We start from the raw sequence: 13,232 nt of genomic DNA on the forward strand, positions 1-13,232 counted from the left end.
CACATGATGGCCCCATGTAACTGCCTGTCAGAATGCTTACAGTTGTGAGCAGACTTGGATGGAGGCATAATTTATGTGAACTGGTGCCTCTAGAACAGCTGTCATTGGAGAAATTTGGATGATTTCATATGCTCTGCCGTTATGTGGAAATACAACTTAGAGCAACAGAAAGACCAGCTTTGATTCTTGGGGCACTCTAGGGCTGAGATAAGGAGTAATTTTTAGATGCTCTAGAGTTAGTTGGATCATGCATTCAACTGACATTCTTTCACCTGCCCCCGTCCCAATCTAGGTAAAGAACAGGTCGTATTAATAGGTTGGCATACTTCTGTTGTGACTGATTTCCTGAATAGCATTTTAGAAATCAGAATAAAAGATTATGTATGATTCTTGCTATTCTAGTCTTTTAGAGCCCTGTACACCTGGATGAAAGTAGTTGAATGGGATAGTGTGGTGTAGTGGTTAAGAGCATGGGACTGGGACTCAGACGATCTGGGTTCTAATCTTCGCTCAGCCATGGAGCCAGCTGGGTGACTTTGGGCCAGTCACAGACTCTCAGCCCAACCTACCTCACAGGGTTGTTGTGGAGATAAGATTGAGGAGGAGATGTAAGCTGCCTTGAGCCCTTTGTAGGAAAAAGGCAGGATACAAATTGAAAAAATAAATAAATAGTAATGGCAGGAGACAATGGGTGATTAGCATATAAAAGTTTGCATGTAAAATTGTAGTTACATACCTTGATTTGACATTGCTGTTCATTGTCTTTCTCTTCCCTCTTTGTTGTGGTTTTCCAGCAGCTTTATCCATCCATATAGATGCATCAGATCCTGGCCTGCCTGTGGCGCACTCTCAAAGGCAGCAGAACTGACTGGGGAGGCAGAATCTGTTCATCGGAAAGAAGTGCCATCATAACTACCCAAGGCAGCTTTTTTTGAAATTGCCACGCAAGATGGTCCTTGACTGCATTAGGAGGCAGCTGTTCTTTAAGAACTTACTGGGCTTTTATATCTTGGACTTCAGAAAATTTTCATCAAATGCTTTGACTGGCAATAACTATTTCTTCAGTGTTAGCATGTGACATGTCTGAATGATATGTTTGCTCCATATATCCTGCAAATCATGTTTGTAAATCTGTGTAAATGTTGGGGTTTCCATATTTCTAATGTTCCTGCTATTGCTGTGCATATATTCATTGCACACTCTTATTTCCCCACTGTTGAGGGTGTTTTATTGAAATAGCATTGGTTATTGCAGATTTGTGTTGTTGCAAAACTCTTTATTCCACAGACATACCAGATGTAGCAGAGTCCTATATCCAGCAGAAGAAATTATAAATATAATGCATTGAAGAGGCAGAGCCTGTGTCTAGCAAGAATAAGAACTGAACACAAGACTGTAGGGATCCTTCATTAGAGTGGAGGTTAGAAGAGGATAAATGCTTTCTATGACTAGGGTGACTTGAATTTTATATTGGGAACATTTCCAAAGGCAACCTGTTGGATAACATATTGAATGAACAGGCCAGATGTGTCCTTTATCTAGTATTGCAGCTTTTTGCTCCTGGGCCACTGGTTCTGTTCCTAGTGTTGACTCTAAATTAGAGTTTCCTCCCTGTGTGCTTCAGTTTGCTGTCTCTCATACCATGCAGGCTAGTGGTGTCATAAATGTGGACTGTGTTTTTGGAAAACAGAGCAATATAACTTTTAAAGTGAATGACAGTGAAAGGACTATGAACTGTAGCTGTTCTGATTTAGAAGTTATGGTAAGAATCATTGGAGACATTGCTTTGCTGTTCTTACATTTAAAATACCATGTGGTTTCACAAAGTTGTTGTGCAGACACAACCTTGTTGTCCCGTGCCTCCCCATTTTTTTTTTTTTTTGTCCCTGTGAATGATTTTTTAAAAACCTGTGAGTGTGGTCACACAATAGTAACTGTGGGGTATGCCCCCTCATGTATGTACACATGCTCACACTCATGTGCTACCCATGTCAGTGCTGCCTTCCTGCCATGCTGCAGGCCAGCCTGTATTCTTCCAGGTTCCCATCCCCTGTTTGTCCAGGGCACTGCTCTCTCCTCTCTGTTGTGCCTCCTCCCCCTCACTCGCATCCCTCTACAGCATCATCAAACGCATAGTGGGGCTTTGAGTGGGATTGTGCAAAGCATACCACCTGCCACTGCACACTTAACCCACACTGTCACCAGTGTAGCAGGCCTACTTCACTGCTAACAACTTTTTGTCCTCCCCTCATGCTGCTGCAGATCAGGAAAGAGCCTTGGCATCCCTGCATGGATGCATAAGCTGCGTAAGCCCTACAGACGTCTCCATCAATTGCTTCAAAAGGGCATGGAAAGCTCATAAATTACTTCATAGAGGTTGTTTTGTAGACAGGTGGCAACTGAACAGTTCTTTTTCAGATCCCCACCCATTGCTCCAATTGAAAATTGTCCAAAGGAAAATTGACACCTCCATCGCCCTGTAGAGGCCAGGCATGGCTTTGCAGAGCCTTCATAGTGGTGCTTTCCTACTCCAGCCAGTCTGACTTGCCTCACTCCAGACTCCCTGCCTCTTCACGCTCTTTACCAAGGCCTTCATCAATAAGTGTTGCACTGGATCAAACCAAGGATGTAACTAGTCCAGCATTATTTCTGCACAGTGGCCAACTAAATACTTGTTTGAAGTCCGTATGCTGGGCAGGAGCTCAATAGTACCTTCCTCGTAGCTTTATTTTGCATGAATTTGTCCTTTCCTGTCATCTGTTCTGAATCTCCCACTGTTGAATTTCATTCAACAACCTTGGGTTCTACTATTATGAAGAAGTTTGTTCCACAGTTAACCTTTTTTCTAAGTGCAGTGTCCCAAATGTTCTAACTTTTGATCTAAGAGGAGTGGCTTCTGTCCCTTGATCATTTTGGTTGACTCTTTCCAGCTCTACAATATTCAGTATTTCTTTTTGATATTCCATCAATCAGAATAAATGTGGCTTATATAGATTTGTATAAGTACATGCTATGTACTATCAAGTTGTCTCTGACTTATGGTGACCCTATGAATCCATGCCCTCCAAAATATCCTGTCCTACATAGCTCTGCTCAGCTGTTGTGAATGCAAAACTGTGGCTTACTTTATAGAACCAAGCCATATCATATTTGGTCTTTCTTCTGCCTTCAACTTTCCCTAGCATTATTGTCTTCTTCTGAGAGCCTTGCCTTTTCACAATGTGTGTTTGGTCATTTTTGCTTCCAGGGAAAGTTCTGCATTGATTTGATCTAGGACCGACTTGTTCGTCTCACTTTTTCTGCAGAGTATTTACAAAGCTCTCTTCCAGTACCATGTTTTGAACACATCTCTTCCTATTTGCTTCAACTTTCACCCCCATACATATTGATTGGGACTGTAATAGCACAGAGGATCTTGGCCTTGGTCTCCAGTGAAACTTACTTACATTTGATCTTTTCTAGTTCTTTCACTGCTGCTCTTCCAAGTCTCAGTCTCCTTTGAATTTCTTGGTTGCTGTCTCCCTTTGAATTGATGACTGAGCCAAGCTCTGTAAAGTCTTTCACAATTTCAGCCAGTTCAGGCCTGACCTTAAAAGTTGTGTAGTAGTTGTTGTTTTTCTTTTCTTGATGTTCAGCTGCAGTCCTGTTTTTACACTTTCTTCTTTCACTTTCAGCACGAGTTGTTTCAATTCACTGCTGCTGTCTACCAGTAATATCGTATTATCTGTATATCGTAAAGTATTGATGTGTATTCTGCCAGTTTTCACTCCTTCCTCTGTTCTTTCCTTATTGAACAGATAAGGAGATAATATATACCCTTGTCTGATGCCTTTGCCTATAGGAAACCATTCTGTGACCAAACTAACAGTAGCTTGCCGTGGTATGAGGTACACATTGAGACACCCTCATTTCTTTTCCATAATTTCTCATGATACACACAGTCAAAAGCTTTGCTGCAGTCCATAAAGCATGGACTGTTCTTTTGAAATTCTTCGGTGTGCTCCAGTAGCCAATGCATATTTATGATATGATTCTGAGTCCCTCTTCCTTTTTGTGATCCAGCTTGAATGTCAGGCATTGCTTGTTCCATATAGGATAATATTCTTTGTTGTAACACCTTGAGCATGACTTTGTTTGTATGAGAAATTAGTGCAGTGATCCTATAGTTGTTGAGCTCCTTAGTATCTCCTTTCTTGGGGATTGGAATGTATACTGAAAATGTTCAGTCTGTGGGGTATTGTTTTGTTTTCCATATATGTTGACCTATTCTTGTTAGGATTTTGACTGATTCTGTCTCTGCAACGTGGAATTATTCTCTTGGTACCCTGTGTACTCCAGGTGCTTTATTAGTTCCAAGTACTTTTGGAGCTGTGTTCACATCAGTTTCTTTTAGCGTAGGCTTTTCCACATAGAATTCCTCTTGGAAGGACTCTGTCACCCTTTCATTTTTTCCATATAGTTCTTCAGTATATAGTTTCTACCTTCTCTTTATTTTTTTCTGGTCAGATAGTATGGTCCCCTGTTAGTCTTTCAGATTTGATTTTCCCTTCGATTTTTTTAGATTTTGTGGAAGAGGTCTCTTGTTTTTCCTCTGTGGTGTTCTTTTTCTTTGCACTGGTCATTGTAATAGTTCTTTTTGTTTCCACAGAATAGTTGCTGAAACCTTGCATTCAGGATTATGTCCCTACTTCTGTAGCCATTTGATTTTGCTTCTCACCTGTGCTTACTTGTTTCTTCCATCATCCATTTAGGCCTTTTCTTTCTTTTTTCCTAGAGGAATTATCTTTTTGTATTCTTTCCTAATAATATCTCTGGTTTCAGTCCACATTGTTTCTGGCTCATGGTCAGTTGAGTTCAGTAAAGGAAATCTGTTTTTTATGTGGACTTCAGAAATTTTATTTAAATTGCATTTTGCTACAATGCTTCTCTGATCTTTTTCAGCTTTATTCTGATTTTTGATATGAAGAGTTCATGGTCACTACTACAATCTGCTTCTGGCCTTGGTTTGGTAGCAAAAAAACAGCTTTTCCATCTCCTAACTCTAGTTATGTTATCCAGTGGATTTCTATATCAGCCATCTGGTGATGTCTATGTTTACAGTAATTTGATCATTGTCTGAAATAAGTATTTGCAATAAACAGATTGTTGGCTTCACTGTGAGTTGTTCTCCTGCTTCACTTCTGACTCCCTACACCAAATTCTCCAACAACATTGGTTTCTGCTTTTTTTCCTACTCTTGCATTCCAGTCACCTATGATTATCAGCATGTCTTGTTTTGGTGTCATCAATTTCATCTTGGAAAATTGCATAGAAGTTATCAGTTTCTAATTCAGCATCCGATATTGGAGCATAGACTTGGATGATGGTTATGCTGACACATTTTCCAAGAATTCTGACTGATATGATTTGGTCAGAATTTGCATTATAGCCCCTTACTGCCTGTGCTAAGTCTTCCCTCAGAATTAGAGCCATTCCAGTTCATCTGAGTTTGTCACTTTGTGTTCGTCTGACTTAAAATGTTCCAGTCTAGTCCACTTTAGTTCTCTCATGCCAAATACTGCAGTTTAACCATAGTATTTCATGCTTTTACAGTTTCCAGTTTGCCTTGATAGGATTTCTCACTTTCCAGGTTCCATTTGTATATGTTGTGCAGCACTGGGATTTCCATTTGCTTGTGGGCATGTCAGCAACTAGAGTTCCTTTTGGCTTTGATCTAGTTGTGTCAGTGACAGCACTATTTGTTTTTGTCCTTTGCTCTGCTGCAGTAGTTGGTTGAGTGACTTCTGGCCTGGGAACCTCATCTTCTGGCACTATCTCTTACTTCATTTTGGATTGTTTCCTCATAGGCTTTCAAGGTAAGAATATTCAGAAGTGTTTTACCATAGCTTTCTTCTATGGCAGCCAGTGGCTGCCAGAATTTGCTTGAATGTCACTGCTGTTGGCTGTGAAAGATAAAAGCATAAGTATTGTATTTTTATTTCTTTCCTAATGATCTCCAATATGGAATTGGCCACACAGCTGCTGCATATTGTCTCGACATTTATGTTGAGCTGTTTGCCACAACTTCCAAGATTTCTTTCTTGGTTAGACACATTTAAGTTCTATCACCATATGTGTGATATTAGGACCTTTTGCCTCAATGTGCAGGACTTTACACTTACATGGAACAGTATTTGCCATTTTATTCTACATACTGCCCATTTTGGGAGGTACTTTTGTAACAATTCACAACCTTTTTATTTTAACCACCCTAAATAATTTGACATCAACAGCATATCTGGTCATCTCACTGTTCAGCCACTCCAGATCATTTATCAACAAGTTAAACTGTTCCAATTCAGATCATTGTGGAGCCCTGCTATTCACATCCTTCCATTGTGAGAACTTGACCATTCCTACTTTCTGTCCATAAGAGAATCTTTCCTCTTATGCCATGACTGCCCAGCTTGCTTGGACTAAGGGATCTGGTCAAGAAAGTTTTGGATGTCTGGGTAACCAGTGTTTACTGGATAACCCTATCTGCATATTTATTGATATACTGGAGACCTCTATAAGGTTAGTGAGATAGGACTCAGCTTTACAGAAACTGTTCTTTTCAGGCAGAACTTGTTCTTTTAGAATCTTGATAACTGGATCTTTTAAAAAGCTTTCCACCAAGTTGCCTAGAACAGATGCTAAGCTAAACAGACTGATACCTGCAATCACATAAGCTACTCTCCAGTCCTCTGGTGCAGAGGTGGATCTGAAGGACATGTTACATATTTTTGTAAGATGGTCAACAATTTTGCATTTAAGTTCTTTAAAACTCTTGGATAATATCTGGATCTAGTGAAGTGTTTGCTTTCACTTTGTCCTAAGATCAAGAACATCATCACTTGACATTTGGTTTAGTTCCTCAGACCTCCTTCCTGAAAACAACAGCTTAGGCATGGATATCTGCTCTACATCTTTGCCGCTGAAGGCAGGTATCATCTTTATTATTTTTCTATCGGCTCCCTGTCCTGCTGAAGAAGTCAAAATGAAAAATGACTTACCAGTGACCCTTGGCCATCCTTCTGACCACTCCTGAGCCCTGCCACCATACATCAACATAGGGCCCAACAGGATGAGTCTCCAGTGGGAGGACCCCACATTTTGTCTTCAAGCTGGACTGTTGGCAACTCATACCTTCTTGGCGGTATGAACTGAGAAGAGCATACTGACATCAGCATTTTCTTTCTTCATTTAAAAGAAAATATGAGAGAGAGGCTACACGTGTTTGCATGTAAGCAGTGGTACTTTTTTCTACAACTACTTGCTAACCATTTTTGGTATATGTAGCAGGTTGCAAAATAATCCAGATTTCTTGGTACCAGTATCAGTTTTGTGGAGTCTTGACAACTATGACCCTATAGGTTTTCCTCTAGTACTGTTTGTAATACAAAATGTCTTTTTATGCTCATTTTAAATTACCTGTGTGAAACCCATGGATTTCACTTTCACAAGATGTTGCTGTGTGTGTATCCAGAGTCAACTAATATATCTGATTGGATCCCATTGGCTGTGTGGCACTTAAGATGCGAGGCCAGAATGAATATATCCACAGACTTGCTTCTGTGCAAATGGAATCCCATCATTTGGAGTAAATTGATGTTGCTAATATTTAGACAAAGAATTAAGAGGTGTCATTTGCTTTTATAATGATTTTATTTCCTTGCCTTAACTCATGAAATGAACAGTGTATGGGGGGCCCAAGAAAATGTATTAACTGTATACAGAAATATTTAAATTGTAGGCCTGGGAACTGCCACCAATTGTGTTGCTGGATTTTGTCACATGTGATGTTATGGGTTTATTAGATAATGTAGAGCAGTTTAGAAATGCCTTACTAATATGGCTATATCAATGCCTTCCCTATATCTGATGAATCATGTATCCCAGGTCCAGAGCTTCGTTAACAGAGTCCGTGCGTTTTTCTGACGCTGCCTGAGAGGGGAAAGTCCCTTTCTTGTATGAAAGATGCTCAGGTCAAGGGTTTATTTGAATGTTTGTTGAAAATTTGAGAGACATTGGAGAGAGTCACCATCATAACAGTGTTGCTTCCGGGTGAGGCATTTTATTGTTTTCAGTGTAAACTTCTATGGAAATGAATGGGAGCCACCATGTGTACTATATTAGTTCTCCCCAACCTGGTCATGCTCATGCTAGCTGGGAATTACAGAAGTTGCAGTCCAACACATCTGGGAGGTGCCTGCTTGGAGAAGGTGGTGCTACATCAAACATCCCTGCACTGCACAATGGGGATTAGCTTGTGCTCCAGATTACTCTTTATCTCCAGTTTATTTCGGAGATAGAGTTGGGACTTGGTTAGAACACAGGTTTGGGTTTATAAGAAATACTTCCAAGAATTAAGTTAGATGAGGTGATGCTGAGTTAGTTTCACTAGCTCCTCATTTGTATTAAGCTTTCAACTTATTTCCCCATGTAATGTCTGTGAAATATAAGAAAAACCTGTGCCTAATTGTTTCAAGGAAAAAACCCAAACTTGCTCATTTGTGACTTTGCATTGCTGAGATTAATTCCAATGTGTCTGAAATTGTAATCCCTTTGCTTTTTACTTTTATTTTTGTGTTTAGTTTGTTTATATGCATAGCCACTACTATATTTAACAGGTCAGATACTCAAAGTGGGATACTAGTTTAGCATGTGAACCATGTAAGCAGAGCTCTGTTAATTCCACATAGAATAAATTTAAAAATTTTTAAAGAAATGCATATTTTTTCAGCAGGAGAATCATAATTTTCTGCCTGGAATACATAGTATGAGTAACAAATTATTCAAATTTGCATAATTCTTACTACAGTGTGGATTATGGATATGTTTTTTTAAAAAAAGTTATTAGTAATGGTGGAGTTCATAGCAGAATGGAAGTAATTGTCGAGGTGTGAACAGGATCTTGATAACCCTGCAGCACCTTCCAGATTCTTCAAAAAAAAAAAAAATGCTCATACATTTGTGGAACCCACAGGGCTCTGCATATAAGTGCTGAAAAAGTTATGTGAAGTTTAGATTTTATGTATTACACTATGGCTGCACTCAGATGCCATGTTCTTCAATGCTCTATGGTTTCAAGGATTGACCTATATGTGCTTCAGTGTTTTTTATTTTAATTTTTATAACAACTATTGTGACCACCTCAAAAATCCTGTATCAGCTAAGTGTAGTTGATCCTATTGTGTTAAAAACATCCTTAAATCAATTTAATGTCTGTTCTAGGGCCTTGGTCCAGATGCACTTGTGGGCAAATAGTAGTGCGTGATGACTAGTGACCCCCATCCATATCAAAAGATACACCCAGCCATAACATCGGGGCCTTGATAAATATTGTGGATGGGGATACACATCCAGAAATGCATCTGCACAAGCTATGCATGTGAAGACCTGATAATGCTCACTGATATCTCTTGCTTGATTAAAACTCTGAATGTGTGCGAAGGTTTATTTCATGATAGAAGTATACAAAACTAGGCATGCTATGAAGAAAATGGATGGAGAGAAGTTTTTCTTCCTCTCACCTAGAACCTGGGGTCACCCAATGGAAAAGAGTGGCTGGAAATTCAGGATTTAGAAAAGGGAGTGCTTCTTGATACAGTGTATTGGTTATCAAGTTTGCTGTTGAAAGTTGTGATGGCCAGTACTTCATATGTATTTAAAAGAGAACTGGGGTGAAGAATCTCTTTGGGGTTCATAACCATGACGGCTGTATAGGTATCTCCACCTGCAGGGGCAGCAGGCTACTGAATTCCAGGTGCTATGTAAGCAACAAGAGAACTGTTGTTTTCATATCTTGCTTGTAGGTTTCCCAGAGGCATCTGGTTGACCACTGGGAAAGAAGTGAATGGACCTTTGTTCTGATCTGGCAGGGCTCTTCCTAGATTCTTAATTTTGGGTTTTGCTTTTTGTCCTTTCCCCTCTGACTTAGTCTAACTGCAGGACATCTAATCTATTTTAAGTCAGGCCCACACTAGGGTAGAGTAGGCTTGCCCAGAGCAATCAGCAAGAGATCTGGGAGAGTGCTGAAGCTTAGGCTGTCTTGTCTTAACTGCTGCACAGTGGCTTCTGAATGATCCATGTGGTCTTCTATATACTGAATTTTAGGTTGGCCTACATTATATGGTGCGTTTTGTTGCCTCAAACCTTATGTGCCAAAGGCATGTGAACAAACCCATATGGACTAATCAATACTCAAGAAAAAGTATGGCGCACAGGGCAGCTATCATGTGATATGGTTACTCACATATGGGGGGAATAGTCTCAGAAGTTCTCCTTCATGTCCCTTGAACTCAAAGATACAGCCTGGCATTGCAGATCTAGGGGTCAGAAACCTACCTAGAAGCATAGGTTGCGTCCCATTGTGACAACCTGTATCCTTGTTTTGACACTTTGTCACTAACTTAGAAGTGTAAGAAATGGATTAAGGTAGTCTTAGTCCTGTAATAGCACATGGAATGTTCTTGTCCACCCCATCCAGGTTGAGGAAAGCTGTTCTCTAGAGCATGAAGACTGGATGCACAAAATTGTTCTGCGGGCTCTGACAAGCTCAGTGTAGATCTATTCAGCTATGCTGCCAGTCCTAGCCCCACTGTTCTGCATATGCAAAATTGCCAAGCATTTTATAAATAGTAGCATCCTGCCTCAGAGAGACAACCCGTCTGCAACTTTTTACTGCAAAAATTCATGAACTTGATACCTTTTTAACAGTGGAGGACAAGATTTTGTGTGTGTGTGTGTGACCTGGCTTTTCAGCAAAATGTAAAAAAAAAAAAAATACCTTCATTTCTGAAATTGGGTCAGGGTGCCAAAATGCCCTTCTTTACCAAAACTCTTTCTTGCAAGAATTTGTGCACTAATGTTTAGTTTATATGCAGTGCCTCAATAGTCATATCGGTGCTGGAGATAGGAAACTGTCAGGCAGCTCTTCTGATTTCAGAGTGCTTGGATTATACCTTCTCACAGAGGTCAGCTTCTCAAGGAGGTGGTAAACATGTGTTCGAACTGCAGTTGGAGGCTGACCGGATTGAATGCGTCCCCATAGAAAAACAGCACCCTTCCATGACAGAAGATTAGCAAGGCTAGGGGCAAGACCAGGCCAGCCTCCACACAGCCTCCTTTCTGTGTGAGGTGGATTCATTCATTCAGTGCACTGGAGAAGTGAACCACAGAAATAAATGTAACTCTTTGCTGGAAACCAGGCTCTATGGAAGGACCTGTGAAATTAGTGGAGCTGCTTGTTTGAATAACTCATGTAAAAGTTTACCAAGTGGCAACTGTTCAACACTTGTTGAATGACTGGGCTTCCTTGTGCCAGTTTGGTCTGCCAGTTTTCCCTAGCCAGGTGCCTTCAAGATGTGTTAGACTATTAAATCTTGCTACTCTCAGCCAACACTGCCTTTGGGCATGCTAGCTGAGGATGATGGGTTTGTAGTACAAACAGCCAGAGGGCATTGAGTTGGGGAAGGTTGCTGTAGGCACTTCCCTTTCATAGGCGTTTAACAGTGCAAGGTCTCTTCCTACCTTTACACAAAAGTCACTTGGGAATCAAACTTTTCCAGCAGGCCTTGGACTCTTGGGGCCTTTGCCAGTTGCTTTTGGGGCAAGCAATATATACAGTGATGTGATTCTGGAATTTTATTTCTGAAGCATAACCTTTTAGATAACAGCTTGCTTTGTATGTTAAATAAAGGTTTCCTGTTACCTGTGACATGGACTTATTTCTGCAAGCAGCTCTCTCCATCCCACTTAAAGCAGCTGTAGGGGTATATCTGAGCAGGCTGGAATATCTTTTTGTCAATGAGACATAACGCAGGTAGTTGTCTCACCAAGTAGCTGGTGTGTACTAGCAGCGGTCAGCACAAGAATTAGCATAATCAGTATCCTAGATTTTGGTCACACACTGTCTGCATGGCTGTTCTGATGCAAAGCTTTCCATCTGGCTATGAAACAGTAATCTATGTTCTGGGTGTTAATTCAGATTATTTCTCTGCTGTCCTCACAAAAAGGCTATTTAGTAAGTTAATGGCCAACAGAATGCTTAGCATGCAAGTCAGGAGCCAGCACACTCAAACCTGTAAATGTTTTTGTGGTCTTTGTGCTTCACATATATCAGCTCTGTGTGTTCATGGAGCTCCATTTAAGAAAAATCTGGCTGGGGATGATGGGTACTAATCTGGAGGGCACCCAGTTGGGCTAATGTAATATACACAGCCTGCAATACTGGTTAAAAAAAACAAGTGGGTCTTACCCTGGAACAAATCTTAATAAAAGCTTCACAAATGAAAAATGCAGCACTGAGCAAGAAAAATGCTGCCTTGTACATATGATGTAAAATTATTTTTAACATTCAACATTCTACCTGCCACTGCTAGGAACTAAGAAGGGGTGACTCAAAGGTGAAAGGTATTGTGCCCCATGGTGGTGAATAATTTTGAGGATGGAATTCAATATCATGGATCGCTCCCACAAAACACAAAGTAAAAGCTGCAATGGATAAGGAGGTCCACTGACATGCTAGGCATCTCCTCCCCTGCTGAGAAAAGTAGGTGGGTTCTGGGCACCGCTGAATTAGCTTTCATCTTGGAAGAGTCATCCACTGTCCGAGCTCTGTCCATGGTTCTGAAATACGCAGCAACCTCTCGTTTTTAGGAATTCCAAACTTAATGGAGCTTTGCCTGTTCATTTCCTGCCGGTTTCTCCTTCTGCCCTGGACTGGTCACAGGGTTGCTGACCTGTCCATGGGTTTAGCTTTATCAGGGCAGGACGTCACCTCCTGGCAGCTGCTGGTGCAGGCTTTCTACCCAGAGACTGTCAGCCTTGTGGTAAAGTCCAGTTGCTTTGGGTAGCCTTCCTGTGGCAGCTGCTATCATGCACACCAACCCTGAATTCCTTGTGGCAACAAAGGGTTGTCAGAAGTTGCTTCTTCCAGAGCTAGCTATCACCTGCCTGGTGTGAATCTATGCAGTAATGATGCGTGAGCACCGATTATCAGAAACAAGCTAAACTAAATTCCCACCCATTTACATTAGTCAGTTCTGTAGGCGAGCAATTCCCTGTGTGGAGTGTTGTATTCACCTGTGATGCAAATGTCAAAAATTGGGAGCCTGTCAGGAAAAGGAAGTGGCTACCTCAAGTCAGCACTACAAAAATGGGCAAATACACCGGGACCAAAATGGAGCCCTAACAGCCCTTTACTGGAA

At 40.8% G+C, this 13,232-nt stretch overlaps 1 protein-coding gene across 9 annotated transcripts in view; it reads left to right on the forward strand.

Moving 5' to 3' along the window:
* GPATCH2L (G-patch domain containing 2 like) overlaps positions 1-11,740 on the forward strand; it is a 46,628-nt gene extending 34,888 nt beyond the window's left edge. For 7 of the 9 annotated variants that reach the window (XM_044435994.1, XM_044435991.1, XM_044435998.1 and 4 more), the window contains one exon: positions 795-11,740. In XM_044435994.1, the coding sequence (XP_044291929.1) occupies positions 795-868 (74 nt within the window). In that variant the 3' untranslated portion in view covers positions 869-11,740. The remainder of the gene's footprint in view (positions 1-794) is intronic. The other 2 variants (XM_044435993.1, XM_044435999.1) reach the window with 1 other exon arrangement.
* The last annotated feature ends 1,492 nt before the right edge of the window (positions 11,741-13,232 follow it).

Source organism: Varanus komodoensis, unplaced genomic scaffold, assembly GCF_004798865.1.
Source record: "Varanus komodoensis strain SLA01 unplaced genomic scaffold, ASM479886v1 scaffold3, whole genome shotgun sequence".
NCBI classification, from domain to species: domain Eukaryota; kingdom Metazoa; phylum Chordata; class Lepidosauria; order Squamata; family Varanidae; genus Varanus; species Varanus komodoensis.